The sequence below is a fragment of the Panthera leo genome, chromosome B2, assembly GCF_018350215.1.
Source record: "Panthera leo isolate Ple1 chromosome B2, P.leo_Ple1_pat1.1, whole genome shotgun sequence".
NCBI lineage: Eukaryota > Metazoa > Chordata > Mammalia > Carnivora > Felidae > Panthera > Panthera leo.
The window spans coordinates 52,522,345-52,547,169 of NC_056683.1; the positions used below are offsets into that span (position 1 = coordinate 52,522,345).

General features: G+C 33.8%; 1 protein-coding gene across 2 annotated transcripts in view; it reads right to left on the minus strand.

Moving 5' to 3' along the window:
• Window positions 1-24,825, minus strand: part of HMGCLL1 (3-hydroxymethyl-3-methylglutaryl-CoA lyase like 1) — a 194,963-nt gene that overhangs the window by 103,228 nt on the left and 66,910 nt on the right. For both annotated transcript variants that reach the window (XM_042939078.1, XM_042939079.1), the window contains exons 4-6: window positions 12,872-12,967; window positions 10,732-10,880; window positions 32-95 (exon numbers count right to left, since the gene is read on the minus strand). In XM_042939078.1, coding sequence (XP_042795012.1) covers window positions 32-95; window positions 10,732-10,880; window positions 12,872-12,967 — 309 coding nt within the window. The remainder of the gene's footprint in view (window positions 1-31; window positions 96-10,731; window positions 10,881-12,871; window positions 12,968-24,825) is intronic.

The following is a 24,825-nucleotide window of genomic DNA, read 5'->3' on the forward strand; positions in this document are numbered from 1 at the left end:
CAAGAACCAGAAAACCACAGGTATATCTTACTTCTGTCACTTTTTGTGGTGTGATGTTTCCTTCATACGGACAGCCCAGGGTGCAAGACACATACCTAAATTTAAAATATAGAGCCATATAAATATATAGATGATTTAAGTCATTTCCTAATTTCCATTTTATAAAAATGAATAGCTAAAAAGTCACCAAAAATATTTTTTACCCTAGTCCATTATTATTCTTAGAACAAAGAAAAACAATTTTGGAACATTTTTAACTTAACTCATTTTTTTTCTAAGAATGACAATTTGATAAATGTTATTTGATGGCAGATGGAGTAACAGGTATTTATCTTGTGGAATTATTTATACTATAGCAGCATATGAACATTCAAAGCAGAAAATACCAGTGAACTACATAGTTTTATTTAAGTAAGTACACACATCCAACTGTTAAATATCTAGTTCTTTGGAATCATAGAGAAATAGCGAGTAGATGACTAACTGAATTTCTCTTCACTCCCATCTGGATCTTTTGGCCTCATTTAGATAGAGTCATTAATCACCCCAAAACTCCTAGAGTTGGCCACAACCTCAAAGTTCATCTTGTTTATCTCTCGTGGGTATACCTAAATCATCCTATACAGAAGAGTGTCTAGTCTACGTTTTAAAGGCTCCATATAAAGATATTCTGTAAGCTTCTTCAACAATTTACTCTAATAGAAAAAGTCAAGCCTTTCCTGAAATGATAATGATACTTTTCCATCTTAAAGTATTAAGCTTTAGAAAAAGCCTGTTTTAGCTATTTTCAGCTCAACACCAATCCCATTTTATTAAACTTTCCTCAGAGATTTTTACAACACTTGTATTAAAATAATGCATCATGTGTCTGATTGTCAGGGATGAAGCAATTCACATGAGTGAGAGAGGGGTGGTAGGAAATGAGGCTGGAGATCCAATTCTGTGAGCCAGAATATAACAGGCTTTAGATAATAAGGCCCTTGGAATGCCATGCCAAGGAGTCTGAACTTTGAGATCACTCAAAATTATTAGGTAACGTAGTGACAAGATCAGAGTAGTTTTCCAGAAATGTTAATTCTCCGGGAACTCTGGAAGTGGTTGCCAACAGAAAGGTGGAAGCAAAAACAAGACAAAAGATAATACCATATTTCCTTGGTTCTAAGATGTTGTCCATTATAAGATACACTATAAATTTTATAACAGGTTTTGGAGTAAAAAAATATACATATTAAATATATACATATATATTCAATGATTCAATACATACTCATTGATTCCAAAACCATAATCTAATTTCAAAAGTATTAAGATGTGAATAAAAGTTGTGTTTTGGAATTAAATAAACAATTCAGTAAGTCAAGTAAGCAGTAAAGAAGACAGAGGGATAAATAGGATAATTCAAGTACAACTTGAAAGTTATGCAGGAAATCATTTCTCTGCTCTTGCAATTACTATAATTATCTTATTTGAATAACGTGTATAAATTTAAACAAGATATGTATAAAGAAAATGTTCTATAAACCTAACACTTGGAAAAGGTGGCTAAAGATGAAAAAGAACATTTTTGATTCAGGTATAATGATTACAGATAAATAAATGAATAATTACTTCATTCTGAACCCAAAATATCTAGATGTGGTTCAATACAAAATCCAAGCCATCCATTTACATGCCATCCCTGTAAATATGAAAAACAATGTAAGAAAAAGACAACAAATTCAAAACGATATAAAGCAAACCAACCTTTCTTGCATTCTTTACTATCTGGCCGTAACTACCCTTTGGTAACATCACCTGCATTTCCCTCAGACTCCTTCCCAGGCCTAAGGTTTGCCTGGTCTCCATTCTTCACTGCATTTCATCTTCCTACATTCTATTCCATCCTTGTGAGCCACTTCTCTCACCTATTACACATGAGGCTACTTTCCCCCCCCCCCCCCCGGAAACAAATGTGATGGTTCTCAACTACGTTCATTAGCTTACTTTAACATCCTATAAGCACAGGTTGGCAAACGAAGACCCATAGGCCAAATCCTGCTCATTAGTCTTTTGCAAGTCAAATTTTATTGGAACAATGCCATGCCTATCTGTTTACCTATTATCCATGGCTATTTCTGCACCATAAGAGTTGAATAGGAGCACAGAGATTATCTGACCCACGAAACCTAAAATATTATTATCCAGTCTTTTACAGAAAAAGCTTGCTGCTGGTAAAAAGTGAAACATTTTCATGAGTATGAAATGGCCTCCCCCGTGATAAAAATAGTCTATATTGTCCGCTTTGAATAGTAGCTAAAGTCAATTTCTATAGCAATCTATTAGAGTGGTTCTCAAACTTGCCTGCACAGAATCACCTGGGGAGTTTAAAAGCCAAAACTCTAATGGTTGACACACTCCAGGCCAATTAAATCACAAACCTGAGGAACTAAATTCAATCACCAATATCTCAAAATAATTTCTAAAGTTCCATTTAGAAACTTGCCAAAATTGAAAACCACTGAAACATCAGCAATACTACCTCCCCTTGAATGCCTGATTTATTCCCTTGTAAAAAGTGTTAATACACCGATTTTAGTCTCAAGAATCTCACTACTATGCCCCAGCACTTTTTATCTATTTTCAATTGGCTGGTAGTTCCACTTCTCACAGATCTATCTTGAATCATTTCTATTCTGCTGAAGCCCCAAACTGCAACCTCTCCATTTCTTATTTTATCCCATTTCTTACTTCTGGCTTAATGTCCTTTTTACTGAACTACACCGTTTAGTTCTTTCAGTAATGGTAAAGTTTTGCAGACTATTTTGTCACCAAATAATTTTACTTCACCTTCATTAATGTTTAATAGTTTGGTTAGGTATAAAATTCTAGGTGAACAGTCATTCTGCTATTTTGAGCATATTTCACTAGCTCTGGTCTCAGTTTTGCTGACGAGAATTTTGCTATTTAATGGTAATTCTGTTATAGCAATTTTAAAGTAATTTGTTCTCTACTTTTTGGATTCTCTGTTTATATCTAATATTCTGCATTTTACTATGAGAATGTCAGGACTTATACTCCTTTAATATTAACACTGATGTTTTTCCTCAAATCTAGAAAATCCTCAAGGTACTAGTTCATCAAATCTATCTCTAACATTTACTTTCCCTGCTTTCTCCTTCTGAAAATTCTGTGAGGCACTCTCTCTTAACCTCACTTTGAAAAGTTCTATTAGATTTTTCTGTGTTTTATTTTTGCAGTTTCCTTGAATACTACTTCTAGTCACCAATACCCCTTTCAACTGTATGTAATCTGCAGCTGAATGCAATCATTTCCTTTTATAAATGTATTTGTCATTTCAAGAATTGTTTCTTTTTGTAAAATCTTCATCATTTTCATAAAGATCTATTATGTTCTTCCTTTGCCTCTGTATTTTAAGGGGTTAATTTAAATTCTTCAGATTATTCTATTTCCTTCTTTTCTGTTAAAGTTTTCCTGCTTTTTCTTTTTGCTTCTTTCTCTCCTAGGGTAGTTTGTATCGTCATGTGGTTTGTAATTTTTATTGTATCTTTTCATGGTGATTTTAGTTTCTCTGGGAGTTTCATGAGACTCTTGAGTTATTCAAGTGTCTCTATAAACAAGATATGACTGCCTTTTGTCCTTGCCCAGTGGACTTACCAATTCTTGGACAAATTTCTACCTTAATTTCTTATTTGGGGTTTCCATAATATTCCACAAATTCCATTGACTTTGCATTGGCAAAGAGGAGATTCCAGGCTCCAAGAATCATCACTTTAAAATGCATGTTTTAGTAGAACATCTATCTTATATCATGTCGACATTAAAATCCCATTTTCGAGCCACTAGGAATTTTATCTGAAATAGATACCCCCAGGTGCTAGTGGCATCAACCTGCATCCTCACCACACTTTTTTTGATGAATCCTGAGGACTTTCTTTTCTGAGTTTAGCTATATGTTTCAAAAATGGTTATTTTCATATGTTTGTAATGGGAACAGAAAAGGGAGTCTTTGCATCAGTTCAGTCCCCCATAGTCTCTGTCTTTCATCATTATGCAGATAGATAACTCAAGGAACAACTCCAAGTCTCAGGAACATTACAAATTGGTTTCCTGACACATTGACATGACATGTTAAGCTCAGCATGTCAAAAATGATGCTCATTCTTGCTTCCCCTGCATTTGCCATTAAAAAAAATGCAGTCATTTTCAGAGTCTGTCCTGCCAAATCACTTAAAGGTCACCTTTGAGAACATATTCAATAACCCAGATTCCCTGGTTCTTCCCTTCCAGCCTCTGTTGCATGTGACGTCTGCTAGTGCCAGTCCAAACATACAGAACAGTCCCTGAGTATTTTCTTCAGGACAGCTGCATACATCTGCCAAGCGCTCTCCTTGCCTCTGGTCTCACACCGCTCATTTGTACACTAATACCTATTGACAAAATACGAGGACTACAGCATAGATCTAATTAGTTTTACACTTCAAAAATCTATAGTGACTTGCCATCGTCTACCAAGTAAACTTGGTATTCAAGTTCAGCAGTTTGTGAAACCTCTTTCTACCCCCTCCCACTATACACCCTGAAAAACTCCCCTTCCAGTGGAAGTAAGCTCTTTCCTGTTACCTAAATGCTTTTTGAGATTTCTCTTCACTATGCCTTTGCTCTTTGTACATTTCTTACCCTGCCTGAAAATACCATTATTTCTGATTATGTTTCCCTATATTTACCTATCTTTAATGACTTCATTTTATTGACACCTTCTGCATTAAGTTTCTCCATATAACCCCAGAGAAATTTAATATAGTATTACTTTAAACTTGAATAGGATCTGTCTGTATGTCTCTTAATGTATTTGCCTTTTTTGACAGTTAAATAACAATTTCTATATATACTATTTTCTCAGTCTGCTAGAAACTCTTTGAAGTTTGGCTACTTTTTCATTTTCATATTCCATACATTATCACTAGACAGTACATTATATAAAACATTCAGCATTTCTTAAATGAATTCATGCACAAATTTGTTATTTAAGGTGCCATTTTCATTATTTAATTAGTTTTCTATGAAATTCCTGATCTTCACTCTAAATATGTAGCTACATCCAGGCTATTAATGCACTTACTTCTAAATCCTGTAGCTAATGATAGTATATGAGTTCAGACTTAGAACAAAACCTTAAACACTATATAGGATGACAGAATAAAAGAATGGCCAATCATATTGAAGCTAATTGTGCTAACATTAAAGGCATGGTGTTACAAGAAATTCTGTGGATGGAAGGGTGAGTTATTTTTATTTGTGCTTGTGAAGGCCATTTATCAATATTGTGCAAAATCATGATAAAAGAGAAACTGAGGCAATCAAGTCTTAACAACTTTATCTGGTGAAACTGAGTCATGAAAAAGCACCTACATTGAGGCCTTACCCAAGGCCTTCCCACTATTATCCTCTGTCCTTTAAAATCATTCTGGCAAAAAGAAACAAAAACGATGAGCCTGGAATAAACGTCACAAATACTTGCAATGGAAACAATCAATGACTGCTATCCTCAGAAGAGAAAAACAATGCCAAGATTGAAGAGGTGACATGTAATGTCAATTAAACATAATTAAGACGTTTAAATGTAGGAGCTGTTTTGATGCAGTCATGCACAGTATGTCTGCCTATAAACAATACAAAATAGCATTCCATTACTAATAAGCCAACCAAAAACAGATTGTGAGAGCCTGCTAAGCACTTAACACTACAGATAATGTAAGAAATAAATACTGTCCCTGGGTCTCAAGGAGCAATTCTGCTAATTCTCTTTTTGCCCTGAAATGCTAATTTCATGAGAAATGACAAAACATGCTCTTCAAAGGCTCTATATGAAGGCTGTTTAGTGATGACTACACAACACAGCTTACACATATTAACTATTGCTGGGTAGGTGTTATTCTGATACACAGCAGTGCCAGATTAATATGTAAGGCTAAAAAAAAGTATACCTTCAAACAAACCATATGTATGACAGAAAATAGCTTTAACAGATGTCTCATTTTTAGAGTTTTATGTACCATGTTTTGGTAAATGAGGTTTTGAATTGCTCTTCAAATTTTTTCTTCCAGGCCAATAGAAAGGCCTCAGTCTAAGATATTGGAAAGGAACTTGGCCAATCAACTGTACACTTGAAAGATGGTGCCATATATGCAAGTGAATTCCCCTGGGGTAGACTGTCCAATGGAAGGTATTTGCTACATTAGTCATGAGAAACATGGTGTATTTAAAACACTGAGACTTAAATAAGGAAACTCACTATCACACTCACCAATATTACTACTACCTTCAAGATCAGCATCAGAATCCATAATAGCATGTTGTATTATGCAGAGGAAAAATAAGAAATACATGTGCAACATAACGTAAATAGTTTGGCTAAGAAACAGGTTGCAAGTTCTTAAATAAGTTTGTGTTCAAAATTATCTCTTAACAGGAAAACCAATGAAAACTGGCCACTTTGAGGGAGAGGAATCTGCACTTACTTCATGACCATTTTATAGGTTAGAAATTATACAGAGCTAAGCAACTCATCAAAAAATAATTAAGCACAAGAATTTCCTAATATTAACATTAATTTCATCGAAGAAATTGGCCACTAATATACATAATACAATTTTATCCAGAAGCTGTTAAACCAGACTGGATTATTATTTCTATGGGATAAGCAGAAAGCAGGTGGTGACGGTCATAGATCAAGAGATGCATAAAATATGCACTTTAGAAAAACAAAAGTGAAAATGACCATTGAGACTATCCCAACATAAAAAGCTTTTTTCATTGTATAGTAAATCATCAACAAAACAAAAAGGCAAACTACCAAATGGGAGAAGGTATATGCAAATGATATAACTGATAAGGAGTTAATATCCAAAATATATAAAGGACTTATACACCTCAACATCAAAAAAAAAAATCCAATTAAAAATGGGCAAAACACCTGAATACCTTTATCCAAAGAAGACATACAGATGGCCAAGAGACTCATGAAAAGATGTTCAACATCACTCATTACCATCAGGGAAATGCAAATCAAACCACAAGGAGGTATCACCTCACACCTTTCAGAAGAGCTAGTATGAAAAAGATTTAAAAAATAGAAAGTGTAGATGCTGAAGTGGAAAAAAAAGACCCCTTGTGCACTGTTGGGGGGAATGTAAATTGAGGGTCACTGGAAAAACAATATGGAGGTTCCTCAATAAATAGAAATTCCATACCATCCAGTCATTCCACTACTGGGTATTTACCCAGAGAAAACAAAAACACTAATATGCAATGTAAACCATTACCACATCCTAAAATGATCTTTGGTTTTTCTGTATCTAAAAGTTATATATGATTGTCTATATTAACTACTAATTTGTCTTTTATTCCTTGTTCTCATTATTTTGCACATTTTTTTCTGGGAATTTGAGGAATCCAGCAGTTACGGTTCATAGTTAAATATTTTTGCATTTTGTAATTTTTTAAAACAAAGTATGGTAATTTTGTTTGGCTTCCAGGAAAAATGGTACAAAACTACCTTCTTTCAACTTTTAGTAGGCTCAGCCTTTCAGAGTAATCATGGTTCAGATCATTTGAAGTCATTTTACAGAAGAGACCTAAGATATAATTATGTAAAAAGTTTTGTTTTGATATGCACAACTGCTGACCTTTTGAATTTGTAATGTATATTTCTAAGCCTTTTAGTAGTGAAATTAATAATGGCTCCTTAGTGATAGTTTCCTTTTTAAAAATAATATTCTCACAAAGTGAGTATGTGATTCTTGTGACCTCATTTAAGGTAGGTCAATACTCAGACAAAAAGGAATAAAACTAAATGTCTCATATATTAGTGCACTACTTCATATCTTGAAGACGTTTCAATTTTGGAAGGATCTTGACAAACCAAGAGATAATAATTTCAGGAAATGCATTGATAAAAATAGAGAAAATCATTACATGTATCACAGACTTTTATTTTTCTTTGCCTTTTTAACTTTTTAAAAATTTTGATATTAGAAAAATAACCTAGATATTTTAAACATATGTCATATGAATTACACATTAAAAATGAAGTCCAAAATGTAGACATTTCATTGCTCATTCATATATAATGTATATTCAGTGGTAGTTAGCTGACTTTGCATTTTATGTCAATGATCTGGCATGGTATGTTTTTGCAATGTGTCCCAGATGTTATGTAAAGTTCTGAGCACATATAAAAAATGTGTACACATGCATGTGTATATGTGTGTTACAGGATGGGGGGGAATCAAACCACAGCCTTAATAACTTTAATAAAAGCTGCTATTTAGACCATATGAAGGTTTACTATTTTTATTAAAATTTAAATGGTTTTAGTGAGCATTTATAAAATGTGTACTGCCTTATGGCCTTTAAATCTGACAGCTGATGACATAAATTTTCTGGACGGTGATCAAGTACATGTTGACGCAGCTGTTGCCATGTTGCCATAGTAAGATGCTGAGGTGTCTGCTTCAGTTTCAACTAGTTGAACATGATTCTTTTTCTTAACTGAGTACCAATGACCTATGACTTCTAATATTGCGTATCTAAATTCTAGATTGCCAGCAAAAATAAAATCTAATTTAAACTCTATTAACATTTGGGGGAGTAGGAAGATAATTCTCATCTGCACAAAGAGGGAACTCACATACTAAAAGGCCTATTTCTAAAAATGAATACTGTTTCAGAAGATCTAGGAGTTATGCTCAAAGGAACAAAATCTGCATTGGAAAACACACATTTATTTATTGTATACTTCTGCAGTAAGTCTCTAAGGTACTCTGCTGATGGCATTGGACTGTGAGTCAGTTTTTGTCCATCTTGCACTTTGTACCCTTCTTATTAAGGCCTGGCAAACTTTTTAAGTTATAGCATGGTTAGAAGTTTCTTTATTGGGGTGCCTGGGTGGCTCAGTAGGTTTAGCATCCAACTCCTCATTTCAGATCAGGTCATGATCCCAGGGTGGTGAGATCGAGCCCTATGTCAGGCTCCATGTTGAGTGTGGAGCCTGCTTGAGATTCTCTCTCTCTCACCCCCTAACCCCCTCCCCAACTCACACACACTTTATTAAAAAAAAAATTTTTCTTTACTGATGGGACAATATTAGTTGCTCAAAACTCAGTATTCAAGAGGATTTAAGATTTCTATTAAATATATTACCTATTCTACTTTATAAGAGAAAAACAGATAATAAAGTATGATATTAAACAATTTATGTTTACATCCATCTTCTAACATTAAAAAAACTTCCTATTTGAAGTGCAAGCTGCACATGCACTTTACTTTGCACAGTTATGTGTTTTCAAATTTCCAATGAGTGACTTTACTGTAAAATCTATACTCCATATTTAAAGATGCATTAAAATACAGTAGCTTCTTCATTTTTCCCATTCTTTAAAAAGAAAGAGACAAAACAGCTTATATATGTTTGAATTTAGAAACTTGTAATACATGGTTTTGTGGTTATTCACCTTTTTTTTGCCTTAAGAATACACATCCTTTATTTTCTGTCTATGGATACACATTTCTTGGTTTATAAATTTTTCTTGCATGTGCTTTCCATGATGTGTATATTTTAATTACAAAAACAATTTTGTATCTTTAAAAACTCATGCTGAAAACTATTGCTATGGAGAGAGGAAAAATAAGCTAACAAAAGTAAGCAAACCAATAAGACAGTTCCCCATGGTGTGGTCTAATTCTATTTGCTCTCCAAAGGACCTTGGTTGAATTCTAACCCTTTTCTAATGTTGTCACTCAAAATTGGATCCACTTGTCTTTCTCATTAACCACTAAACCTCTCCCTGCCACTACGGATTTTTCTCTCCTCAACTGAAGGAAGTAAACCTGTATCCAAATCTAATTATAGCTATCAGACTTGTCTTATGAATGCTATACGTCTTAATTGATTTCCATGAGAAGACTATCATACCACTATAATTATAAAAAGCAATAGAAAATTAGCTAATGTCTTAGAAACAAATTCCTTCTTAAGTGATCATTTATTATACATTTCATAGAACATGGGTCTGGGAGTAGAGCCTGTTTGCAGTACATGCTCCAACTGCTGGTTCTGGAAGCAGGTAAGAATCAAAGCAGATCTTCTCTCTCTTCCTCTTCCCCATTTACCTTTGCTTTTGGGTCACACAGAGAAAACAGGGAAATCGACTGTTGAAAGGGATGTTGAATGAGGGGAAAGATGGGCCGAATTTCCTGGTGCAGCTTGAAGGTTCAATTTTATGTTTTAAATACTCAATTGAAGGTCTACATAAAATAATTTTGGAACAAAAAGTCATAGGTCTTAAAAATTTTTTAAAGATGTGGAAACCACATTAGAGGGTTCCTTTGCAAATGGTACTACGAGTATACACAAATTGATCAACCCAACAGTAGGCTGAGATGAAAAGATAGTTGCATTTGGGTAAGTGTTAATAAGATGAGTAACAATGTCAGGTTTGCAAAGTCAAGTTGGCCTCTGATCTTGGAGCACTATACCCTCTAGGCTAGATAAACTCTAATAATTATTAAGGTATTCACGAGACAGATCACTATACAGTGATGGCCTGATCATACAAGGTACAAAAGACACCCTACATATATTATGAATGCTAAAATAATAACTACATAGTTCATATACGAACTTAAACAATAGATAGTAACTAACTAGAATTTGTGGAATTTCATAAATACCCTCGTGCTGGAATATTCATGTGCCTTGCCGACTTAACAACCTCCTCAAACTTTTCCATGCTTTCTTCAATAGAACAGTTAATATTCTTCTTGCTAAAGGATTCAGATGCGGCACCAAAAACTGATATCTCGGTGGCTCCGGCAGCAACCTGAAAAAAGAGAATTATGGGCAAAAACAATTAACTTAAAATATGTAAATGATAGCAATAGAAGAAATATTAATTACTCAATAAAGGCATACATGTATTCATTAACATTTGCCTTGGAATTCACAATTAGAGTCTTCTCATCTTGCCACATAAGCTCTTTTCAAACTTAAAAGTATTTCGTGATAACAAAATAATTCCCCAAGCTGCAACACTCTATGAATCTATGAATCTATGAATCTATGAAGTACAGAATCTATGAAGTACAGAAAACAGTGATGATGTTCCAATTTAATTTCATCTTTCCTAAATTATGTGTAGGTATCAAAAATATTTTAACTGTAATTATGGAAAATACTGGCACCCCAATAAAGCCTTTTAATATCTATGGAAAACATTATTTTTAGACCAATTATTAAAGAGTAGTAAATGCTTTCTGTACTCCTCTTCCTATAACCTAACAGAAAAATGTTTTCCAATTCATCATTTAGAGTTTGCGCCAAATTTTTTTCCTGTCTCTTAAGCTAGCTTCCATTGTTTCATACCTTGACTGTTACAACATACTCTTGCATGTCTAATGTCTTAATCTTCTTGCCTAGTCTTTAAATCCAAAATATTAACCTAATATTTTTCCCTTTTGCCATCTTAAGTCCTTTCCCCAGACTTCTCCAGTGACCTGTTTTCAAATATCACATTTCCTCATTTTCCAGCTGGATTTTTTAAGACTTTCTATTAATGTATCTGTAGCGCTGTGCCTAGATTCTCCTCTCTTTCGGATACCCTATTAACGTATTAAGAAAAAAAAAATCTTTTTTTTTAATCCAACATTTAAAAAACACCAATTGGCTTCCAGTCCTCCACCAAAAATAAATTTTTAACTTCTAAAATCAAAATTCTATTTTAATACTTACTGTGTGCCAGAATTTTAGTACTTTTGTGTGTTCTATCTGTAACCCACAATCTTACCCATTTTACAGATGAGAAAACTGTGGCTCAAAGAGGCTAAATAACTAGCACAAAGTCCCAAAGCTACTATAAGTTATCAAGTCATGCTTTGAGAACAGGCATGCCTCACTCCCAAGCCATGTGTTCCATCCCATTATTTGCCCTTCCAAGCTATTGTTGAGGGTGTACTCTCAGTTCTTGTCTTTTTCAAGGTGGAGACATTCGTTACTTTGTTAGGACCAACGACAGCAATATTTATAATTTCTTAAAATGCCTCTTTCTTTAGAGTAGAATAAAAAACTTACACCAAAATTAACAAAAGAAGAATGGTTTTAACAAAGATACACAACAGGTGATATATCAATGAGCATCTACAACCTCAACTTTATGCAACACAGTCCCAAATACAAAAGTGAAAAATAATAATTAACACCAGAAATAGCTGGTGAAAAACTTTTACGACAAAGCATTTAAGCACAACACCTCAAGCCTTCTTAATATTGCCTTGATTCCTCTTGTATGTGTCATTATCAAAGATTTTTTTTTCACATATAAATTCTTAAATCACATAGGATTGGGAGAAACAAGCCAGAAGGGGAGAATAGGGAAAGTTGTTAGAGGCAGTTGTAAGTAACAGTGGTTAGCTTCACCTACAGGGAGGGAACAAAAGCAACAAAAAGCTGATCCAAAAAAGTTGGCAAAAATGATCCACTACAATAACACTAATATCGTACTGAGAAATGTTTAAGTTAAATTCTGTATTCCTTATTTACAAAGGAAACACAAAATATACTTTCGAAAGAACTTCAGCAAAATGGATAACTATTTTTGCGTTTTGATTCCTGAATGGTTAAAATGGAAGGGCCATTTATGTGGAACACTTTAGTCCATACCAATACCATGGAGTTACAGATCACCAGGTATTCGTGTGCATACATTAGCATTTATGCAGGGTAACAAGGGAACCACATTGGATACTGTTTTAACTTTGTAAAGATCCTTAAAACAGCAAGAAGCATTGATTTTAAAATAATTCGCAGCACACTTACAGCACGGTGAAAACCCTGAAGATTAGGAGTAAGGACAGGATATCGAACTCCTGGGTATTGATGAATGCCTTTCATCACTTCAGTGTGATCAGCCATCTGAAATATGTAATAGTTATATACAAATATTTAACTTTAAATATTTTGTCAAGCAAATGTTTCATTTTTCAAGAAGGTTATAATTACTCATGCAATTATATTCTAAAATTAATGTCAGAAATAATAAAGCTCTGTCAAGATAGCTAATGATAAGTAGTTCGTAAGGTCATAAATACATAAAAACTAGATCTGGGTTTAACTTATTCACATAAGAGGATCTGGTTAAATGAGTGATTATGAATAGTCAGCAACTCTCTACTATTTTCACTTGGCTGATCTTTGGTCTCCTGCTTTTATTTCACAGCCCAACCTTCAAATACTCCTGAGACTGGGGAAAATTTTAAAAGCAATATGCCATGCTTTTAACTTCCATGTGAAAATCTCACATCCAGATAATTTTCAGTGTATGAAATTTTACATTATTTAGTAAAAAATTACATATCTTTTAGAATACTTTAACAAGGCTGAAATCATAGTATATATGTTATTTGGCTAGCATGGATGTTTCAGTAAGAGTCATAGTGCTCTCTGAATTATCATCAGATTTACTATTTGTTCTTATAATGCAAACAAATGCATACAATGGAGTAACAAACAGGAAAATTTAACCCATCTCTCCAAGACTTTATTTTTCTATATTTTCTGTGATCCTATAAAAATCAACTTTATAGAATCAAAGTTACTAGTTTGCCACAAAGTCTATTATTTAGCCTCCTAGAGCAAATAACTGATGATCAAATCTCATAATCAGCACATAGACAAATTATCACTGACATACCATGAGCTTTATATAATTCAGAATAAATTATGGCATAAACAATAAATATAAGGAATAATACAGAAACAATGAAAAGTATGAAAAATGAGCATGGGGAAAGCTATAGAAACATACACCAAACCAAAATCTTTACCTTCAATATGGGAATGGATAATGAAAGACTTGTTTTTTACCTATATATCTTGGCTTGTTACAACAAGTATTTTTAATTTTAAAATGCAGTAAAAATTAATCAAAGTACAAATGCTTTTCTTAATAGAACTACACAGTTTAAATATATTAAATATTACAATATTTACTCCTATTAGCCCCTTAGTCTTACTCTCAGTGAAATGCCAGTGGAATTAAGTAAATGAGTTTTAAATACATTTTAAATTGAAAATTAAATATTTAAGATGCAAAAAAAGTGCCTCCCATTGACTGCCATCCTACCTTATTGACATTTAAGTCTCCAAGTTTCATACAATCCCAGCACATTTACTTCTGTCTAAAACATGATTCTTGCTTACTTATTTCTTAGAGATCACATCCACTGTCTGCCAACCAATAACTGCATTCTTTACAACGACTATCCCCGATGGTCATCTACAGTGCATAAAAGCCAATGCTCTAATTTCATGCTGAGACTATTTGACTTTAAACCAGATGTTTATTAAGCACCTACTGTGTCCAAACCCCTATGCTAGGCCTTGTGGTAAATATAAATACAGGAAAGTAAGGTCCTTGCACTAAATAATTTGCTTTATAGTTGGGGAGATAGCACAGATGCACACACAAACATAACCATTCAAAGGAATATAGTGGTTGCCAGTCAGAGCACAGGTTATAACAGTTCAGAATGGGGAAAGGTTAGTAGGACCTTTAATAGCCTAGAAAAATTTTAAGAGGTATGGAATACAAACTGCAGAACATGACTATAGCATATTAAAATTTAAAAAGATATGGCCACAACAGTATTTGTAATTCCACATACTCTTCCAGAAGTTCAACAATTCCTATCAATAGGTGAACTATATTTACTTCCCACTTGAACCTGGGCAGATTTGTGATTACACCAAGCAATAGAATATAGCAGAAATGATAATATGTGACTTCAGAGCCTAGGTCATAGAAAAGTACACAGCTTCCATATGGCTTTCTCTTTGGGGGAAGCCACTGTGGGGAAATCAGCTAACAGGCTGTGAAAAAAAAAAAAAATTAGCTCATGCAGAGAGGCCATGTGTGGCAGCTCATGTGGAAAGTAACATGTGAAAAGAAACTAAGGCCCCCAGACAACAACCAGCATCACCCCTAAATTTGTTACTGAAGAAGCATTCAGATGACCTTAGCCTCCAGCATTCAAGTCACTCACATGAAGCCCCAGACCTTGTGGAACGGACAAGGTGTCCTCCTGGGCCCACCCTCAGATTTCATGAGCAAAGCAAATGCTTATTTACACCAGTAAGTTCTCAGGTAATTCATTACATAGCCATAGAAGCTGAAACACAGAAAAATCAATAGGGTTGGAAAGGAGGGAGGGGTGGGGCAGCGGTAGCAATACATAATCTGGCTAGAGAAGATTATGGGTAAATAATGTGGGAATGGATTATAAATGAAGATAGGGGACTATACACTGGGATGTGTCCTTGAGTTAGGTTCACATTATTCTAAAAATACAGCATTTATCATGAGGTCAACAGGAAAGCCATGGGGAGTGTGTGTTGAATTAGCCAAAGATTGGGATAAATGCAGTATTTTTGGAAAGATACATCCGGGAGAGATGCAAAGGGCAGTATGGAAAAGAAGTGACGCAATTGTCGGGCACTTGTGAGAATGCAGCATGCAACAAGTTCCAGAGAAATGGTACTGGGAATAGAAGTCCCAAGAAAAATTAATAGGATACAGTGGGATATTAGTGTAAGGAAGAGGACTTTACTCAAAAATGTAATCCTCATTATTATACAGCCTTCTTTTTATTTTAAAAAAAAAATTTTAATGCTTATTTATTTTTGAGAGAGAGAGACAGAGTGTGAGCAGAGGAGGTGAAGAGAGAGAAGGAGACACAGAATCTGAAACAGGCTCCAGGCTCCGAGTTGTCAGCACAGAGCCCGATGCGGGGCTCGAACTCATGGACCGTGAGATCATGACCTGAGCTGAAGTAGGACGCTCAACCTACTGAGCCACCCAGGTGCCCCATATAGCCTTCTTTTTAAATTATTTAGCATTTGTGCATATTTCAACACAGTCCTTCACTACATATCTATGAATTTAGCCTTTAGGCCTGATGCTACAGGGTGAACTCTATCTGTATCTCTCTCTCTCCCTCTTTCTCTGTCACACACACACATACATAAATGCACATGCTAACATATACATACAATTTACAATAAAAAATTAGAGTACTACTAATTTCAATCAAAGAAAAGAAAAGTTACTACTAGTTCTAGGGAAGTGTAATGAAATCTGAAACAATACTCTTACTAGAGAGTAATATTAATCAATCCTACTAGTGCTTATGGTCTAGAATGTTTAAATGTTCATTAGAAACATTTATATTATATAACAGAAATGAATAAATTGTTTCTGTAACCAATATACAGATTTGGTTAACGTATGCATCATAAAGTAGCATAAAGAGCACAAAACAAATTTTAATCTTTAAGAAATACAGATCATATTGACCTGTATGCTAGTATTTCATTCTACATGTAAATTAACCAAAATATTGACTCACGATGAAAAAGCAATGATTTAACAGATGTTTTAATCACTAAAACTAGAAAGCAGAGATGATAGTATCAAAATTCCTATGTGATAAAAGTTAAGCTTTGATAATCACTGAAGATACCTTAGTAAAATTATAATACATGAATTTGAATCCAACAAATCAGTACTTTTTCCTTCTTTGAAATAGCCACAGTATAATGAGGTCATTCAAGAAGTAATAGCAGTCTATCTAAATTTGGTCAATAAAGACAGTTATATAAAGAGCTTTAGAAAATCCTGATGGGGTGTAATTTTACTACAATGAATAAAATAGAACAGGTTTCAGTTAAAGTATATACTTTCAGCTGAAGGTATAAAATTCTTGCCTTTTTTTTTCCCTCTTAGGAAGTTTATGCTATACTTCAATCTTGATGTTATTTTAATGTCTCAGATTTAACTGTTATTCAAGCAATAATGGAACGATTCCTTTACAGCACTATTTTGACAATTTAACGAAAACTTTCTACATCTGGTTTGATTTAACATATTTTAAAGATTTTCCTATGACTTTTAAGATCATAAAAATCCCATAATTTGGTTGATAACATGCTTTGCTATCACCTGGCCACAGTCTGGAAATGGCAACACCTATGTCTATCTGGCCAACAAAACAGGTTATACCATGGTTAATCAATTTCTTAGGCATCCACATTTTTATATATGAATTGAAATAATATTTTGCAACATGTTGCAAGGGCATTATAGATATGAAAAAGTTCATAAAGATTAGAGTGTAATAGGCATATAGTTTAGAGATTGCATTTGCTACTATCATGGGTTAATTAAATTTAGACACTCCACATAATATATGTTTAGATATCTTATTAATATTTTGTCATTATCTGAATTCTATAATCTCCCCAAAATACACAGTGCCCTCATCCAAATTCCCTGAGTTTACTGGGATTTCAAGATATTGCACATGTATATAGTCATAAACAATAACAAAGTTTCTCATAAACTTAGAAAAAAACAGAAGTTTCAATTATATCTTGTACTCAAACTATTACATTTATATTGATGGCATACCAAAGTTAATTTTAAGAAATCCTAACACCTTAAAAATCATTTTTAAAATTTCATGATTTTTATATTGATTCAGTATTTCATACACTTACTACATATTTAACATGGCATAGATAAATGAAGCAGACAGTCCATACACACTTAATACACAGGCCAGTGGGGAAGGAAATGTGTGTATATGTGTACATAACAAATCACAAATGTCCTGTGATCTGGAGTTTTAAGTAGCACAGATAAGAAAGCATTTTTCTTGGTAAACTGAACTAAAATAATGACAAATAGTTAAGTGTTGTCTAGGCTAAATGTAAGTAATTCAGGGGTCTGGTTTTTAACAGAGGAAATTATTCATGAGAGTTTGATGAAGCAAAACTATTCATACAGCTTGAAACTATTCAAATATATTCATAGAATGAGACAATTCACATATATCTATTTACATATTTCCGATGATAAATTCAACTTTCTGTGTACTGTAAAAGGAAAGAGTTTAAAAAGCCTGAACTTAATTTTTTAATAAAATTCTTCAGATAATTATGGAGAGAAATATCATACAGAATTTCTTTTTTAAAATCACACAATTCTTTCATTTTTCAAGTCCAATGAAATGAAAGTAAAAATACCTATTACACTTTATCTCTCTTCCAAGTAACAGCTGACAGAGAAAACAGAATATTCACTAAGTAAATTTTGTTCAGTTCCAAATGAATATATGATGTCTGAGATGTTCAATCAATTGAAATAAATATAATTAATTTTAGATAAAACTGCAGAAAAATCAAGAAGTTCTATTCTTGTTTACAATAACTGATTCCTATTCACTTAGCAATGATTAACATCTTTTTTTCTTTTCCCAGAACAAATGCAATTATGAAGATAACATGTGGTACAGGTTTTTCAGTTCCAGAGCTGCATTATAAAATTTTATGTGAAAGTCTTTTATACATATTGATGACATATAAAACTGCTACATTTATTATTTTAAGTCAGTAACAGTTTAGTCACTAACAAGATTACAAAATAAATGACTTGAGTTGTTTTGTATCACCATAGAAACTATTCAATTCTTCACTGGCTCTGCTAAAGGTGAGGAAATTGTACCATGTTATGGGGTGGACATATTAAGAATTTAAGTTAGCATTGTGTTTTTAAATGGCAAAAGTGTGTAGAACAGAATCTAAAATTCATCTGAGGAAAAAAAAAAGATGTTAAGAGATTCCATCTTTACAGTGCTATCTACAAAATGGTATCTGTAAAATTATATAATTTGATCTGTAAAATTATATAATTTGATCTAGTCTTATAACTAGATCTTGTAACCTAAATAAAGAACTCTGCTTTCACTCTTTTTTTTTTCTTTGTCCTTCTCCAGTGGATATGACCAAGTCAAGCATCATTAAGGAGTGAGCATTGCCCATTGTCCCTTCTTTCATTTCATTCAACTGCTAAAGAAGTCAAATTGTTTCCTCCCCTTCACTCTAACAAGAATCCTGCACCTGATTTCTTCTCACAGTATTTTAAGAGGTCAACTGTTGAGTGCTAGAAGCAAGAGGACAAGAGAGTGAGAAAGTCTAAATAATCAAAATAGCAATAAAGTTGGACGAAAACAGGATGGGGGGTGAGAGGTATGTCTTGGTGGCAAGATGCTTGTACTGCTCTGGAGCAATGAACAAGTATGAGAAGAGAAGACAAATGGGAAATGATACAAAATATTGCTTTAATCTATAGAATGGGTCTGCTGTAATGGTCTCCAAATAATGCACATTAGGACTGGAACACCATTTAATCGCTTTAAATTGCTATTTTATATTTCTTTATGTATGAATTCAGGCACAAAGTTTGCCACTAGGGAGAGCTCATGATGGTTGCCTCTTCAATAATATTGGTGTAAATGTTCTCATATGTTTAAAACACATAAATATTATATTACATATAATACTCAATTACACCTCCTATTAAAACTGTCACTGTAGGGTTAAGCAAAGAGTCCATATTCACAATGTCCTACAATATCTGGGACCAGACGTATATAAATATTTAAGGAGAAACGAGTTTCAAAATGTATAGAGCCAGAAGTTAGTTTAGAAAATTCTTCTAAACATTGTATGTGTAAAATTCTAAGTGATAAACCAGTTTTCACCAATGTCAAATTAAATGAAGTCTTTTCTTAACAGAAATATATTCAAAACACAAGATATAAAATTTTAAATACATCATTCATATTGTTATCTTTTACAAAAATCACAGAATATATATCAAAATTATTCATTGTGAAGGGCACAAAACTGTAGTAATTCTTCTCAAGCAGTGTGTCTGTATATAAGATTACATATCACATACAAAAAAAAAACAAAAACAAAAACAAAATGAAAAGCAAAAATAAAAAACAAAAACAAAAAAACAAAAAACCCTAAACACCAGAAAAGACTGAATCATCTTTCTAGCTTCTCTAAAGAAAGTATTGTAAAGTGCTATTATGAGAAAGGCTTCAAAAAATGAAGAAAAGGAAAATCAGTTTCAATCAGTTTTGAACAAAACTACAACTAGTAATGAGACTGAATCAGTAATTTAAAAATCTCTGAACAAAGAAAAGCCTAGAACCAGAAGACTTCACTGGTGAATTCTACCAAACATTTAAAGAAATCTTAATGCCAATCCTCCTTCAAACTCTTCCAAAGTTTCAAGAGAAGGGAATACTTCCAAACTCATTTTATAAGACCATGCATTAGGAGCTGGTCTTATAAGACCTTGATACCAAAACCAGACAAGATGCTACAAGAAAACTATAGGCCAATATTCCTAATAAACACAGAATAAATAATCCTCCAAAGACTACTAGCAAACCAAATTCAATAGAACATGTAAAGGATTATACACCATGGCCAACTTAGATTTATCCCTGAGATGCTAGAAAGATTCACATGCACAAAGAAATTAATGTGATACGCTACAATGACAGAATTAGGGATGACCATGTCAATATATGTCAATATTTGACCAAAAATGCTTCATCAAAAAGCAGATGACAAAATTCAACACTATTTTATGCTAAAAACTCACCAACAGACAAAACTTTAGGAACAGAGTGAAACTACCTCAGCATAATAAGGACCATATATGAAACCCACAGCTATCATCATATTCAGCAGTGAAAAACATTTCCTCTGAATCAGGGATACAACAGTATGCCTACTTTTTCTGTTTATATTCAATATAAAATTAGAAGTCCTAGCCAAAGCAATTAGGCAAGAAAAAAAAATAAAGGCATGCAAAGAAGAAGAAGTTGTAAAAGTATTTATGTTCACAGACGACATGATCTTATATGTAAAAAAACTTTAAGGGCCACATTAACAAAAACAAAAGCCTCTTAGAACTAATAAAAAATTCAGTAAAGTTGCAGGATTCAAAGTCAGCATACAAAAATCAGTTGCATTTATATACAGTAACAACAAACCATCCAAAAAGGAAATTAAGAAAACAAGATCATTTACAATAGCATCAAAAAGAATAAAATACTTATGAACAAAGTTAACCAATGAGGTGGAAGAACTGTGTACTGAAAACTATAAAACATCGATGAAAAAAATTAAAGCAGCTAGAAATAAACAGAAAGATATCCCATGTTCATGGATTCTAAGATTTTGTACTGTGAAAATATCCACATTTCCCAAAGTGATCTATAAATTAAACATGCAATCCCTACCAAAATATCAATGGCATTTTTTTTTTACCGAAATAGAAAAACAATCCCAAGATTTATATGGAACTATGAAGAAATTCAAATAGCCAAATTAATCATGAGAAAGAAGAATAAAGCTGGATATATCACAATTCCTGATTTCAAAATAATTTTCAAAGCTATAATAATTAAAACAGCATAGAAGACAGATATATAAACTAATGGAGAAGAATAGAGAGCTAAGAAATAAACTGATACATAAACGTTCAATTGATCTTTGACAAGGATGCCAAAAATACACAATGGAGAAAAGATAATCTCTTCAACAAATGGTACTAGAAAAACTAGATAACAACATGTAAAAGAATGAAATTGGATCCTAATCTTATGCCATATACAAAAATGAACCCAAAATGGACTGAAATGTAAGATCTGGAACTGTAAAACTCCTAGGGGAAAAAAAGAGAAAGAAAGAAAATAGTTTCATAGCATTCATCTTGGCAATGATTAATTGTGTATGACACCAAAAGGACAAAAAAAGCAAAAAAGACAAGAGGCACTATGCCAAAATAAAAAGCTTCTGCACAGCAAGGGAACAATTAATAGAGCAAAAAGGGAGCCTCCATGTTGTAAGAAAATATTTATAAGTCATATATAACAGGTTAATATCCAAAATATGTAAGGAATACAGCCAACCTTATAGCAAAAATAACAACAAACCAATTAAAAAATGGACAAAGGATTTCCATAGACATATCTCTAAGGCAACAGACATATCTCATATGGCTAACAGACATATGAAAAGATATTCAACATCACTAATCATCAGGGAACACAAATCAAAAGTACAGTAAGATATCACTTTATACTTGTTAGGATGAAAAACAGAGAAGATAACAAGTATTGGCAATAATGGAGAGAAAATGGAACTCTTGTACACTGCTGGTAGAAATGTAAAATGGCACAGCCACTGTGGAACACATTATGGAGGTTATTCTACTAAAAATAGAAATACTGTATGTTGCAGCAAACCTACATCTAGGTATTTATCCATAATAATTAAAATCAGAATTTCAAATAGATATCTGCATTCCTGAGTCAGAGCAGCATTATCCACAATATCCAAGATGAAATAATCTAAATCTCCAAGGATGAATGGATAAAGAAAATGTGGCAAAACCCACCACGAAATATCATAAGCATTCATAAAATAATTCTGCCAAATGCAACAAAGATAAACCTTGAGTACATTATGCTAAATGAAGTAAGCCAATTACAGAATGATAAATACTGCATAATCCCACTTATATGAGGTAGCTAATATAATTAAACACATAGACCCAGAGAATACAATGGTGACTGTGGGGGGCTGAGGATAAGGGAAAAATGGGAAGTTGTTATTCAATGGGTACAGTTTCAGTTATGCAAGATGGTTAAGTTCTGAATGTGCTGTACGACATTTTGCCTATACTACATTGCACCTTGAAAAATTTGTTAAGACGATAGATTTCAATTGGAACAGTTAAGATGATGGAGCAGCATGGAGACCCTGAGCTTGTCTCATCCCTGAAACACAGCTAGATCAGCACCAAACCATTGTGAACACCTAGGAAGTTGATCTAAGAATTAATACAACAATTGCATAACTCGAGCCACACAACTCAACAGGTACGTGGTGTGGAAAGGTGAACTGGGGGAAGAAAAGCTGTGAAGGGTAGGGAGCCATTTTCACAGGGAGAGGACACAGAGATAAAGATAAAGGGGAGAGGGCTGTGCATAGGGATTGTGCAAGAAAAGCATTCCTCCTGAAAGTGACTGGAAAGAGAAACAGTGAAAACACTCACAGGGGACTGAATAAGAAATGTCTTCCCCAAAACCACTGAGAGGAAGAAAGGAGAGGGTTGCAAACCACGAGGTTTCTATAAACAGTGGAGCTCAGGGTCTGAAGTTTCAGACCTCGGTGCCTGGTGATGCTCTTGTGAGGAAGCAGGGCAAATCTCAAAGAGCAGGCAGCGGGATCTGAGGGGTCGGTGTGCCACACAGGGAGAAGTGGTTCCCCTGCTTGGAGTGCATTTGGTAGAGGCCATAGAACCTCCCTGTAGGCAAAGGTCCCAGCATCCCCTGGAGAGGAGTCATGTTTGCTAGTATTAGGACAAAGACACCAGAGTGTGGTGAAACTTGGCGCTGGCTGTGTAGTGTGACTGGCAATATTCTCTGAACCTATGCTGCTGCATGATCACATGAATGTTTTCTTGGGCAAGCCAGGACCTGGCCATTGCTCAGGGAGACCCTCCCCCAGACAGTTGGCATGGATCCAGCCATGGAGGTCTCTGAAATGTGGGGTTTTGAAACACAACCCCATCTGAGATAAAATTCTGGAGGGAGGTGCCGCTTTGTAGGCAGACAGCTTGAACACAGGATAGAGGCAGGGAATGGACAGAGGCCTGAGACAAAGGAAGGGTGCTTGATCACAGGTGAGTGTGTGAAGTTCCTGTTCAGAGACTAAGGACCTGGGTGAAGCCATTTCCACTTCTCCCTTGCACACTCATTTTGCACAGGTACACTTATCCACCACAGTAATATAAGCAGTGCCACCTAATGGAGGTCAGAGCCAATTACATGAAGCCCCTCCCAAACACATCGACAGAAGACATAGCACAAGTCACTCCACCTGCTTAGTGTAGAGACTATAGAGTGCTTCAAAGTTTCAGTTCTATGGAAAAAGGGATATGGAAAAAGGGAAAAAAGCTCCTGTTTTTGCTTAAATTGTTTTATTCCTTCATTCTTTCTCTTTCTTAGATATAAAGAGAAAAATTTACTTTTTATTTTTAAAATTTTTATTCTACTGGATTTTATTCTATTTATTCTATTTTATTCTATCATTTTTTTAATTTTTAAATTTTTCTCAACTTTTTTCCATTCTTTTCTTTCTTTCCCTTTTTACTCTATTCTATAAAGCTGCTTTCAACAAGCAGACCAAAACATACCTAGGATCTAGCTTCATTTATTTTTTTGTGTTGTTTTAATTTTATTAATTCTTTTCTTCCTCCAAAATGACAAAATGAAGGAATTCACCACAAAAGAAAGAAAAGGAAGAAATGACAGCCAGGGACTTAATCAACACAGATGTAAGTAAGATGTGTGAACTAGAATTTAGAACCACGATAATAAGAATAATAGCTGGAGTTGAAAAAAAAAGCTTAGAAGAGAGCAGAGAACCCCTTTCTGTGGAGATAAAAGAAATAAATCTAGTCAGGCTGAAATTAAAAATGCCATAACTGAGATGCAATCTTAAATGGTGCCATGATGGCAAGGGTGGACAAAGCAGAGCAATGAATCAACAATACAGAAGATAAAATTACGGAAAATAATAAAACAGAAAAAGAAGGAATCAAAGGCAAAAGATAGTGATACAAGACTTAGTGAACTCAGTGACTTATTAAAAAAGGGTAACATTTCAATCATAGGAATACCAGAAAATGAAGAGCAAGAAAAAGGGTCATAAGGTCTGTATCAGCAAATTATAGCAGAAAACTTTCCTAATATGGGAAGGACACAGACATTAAAATCCAAGAAGCACAGAGAACTCTCTTTAGATTCAACAAAAAACGACCATCACCAAGGAATGAATTA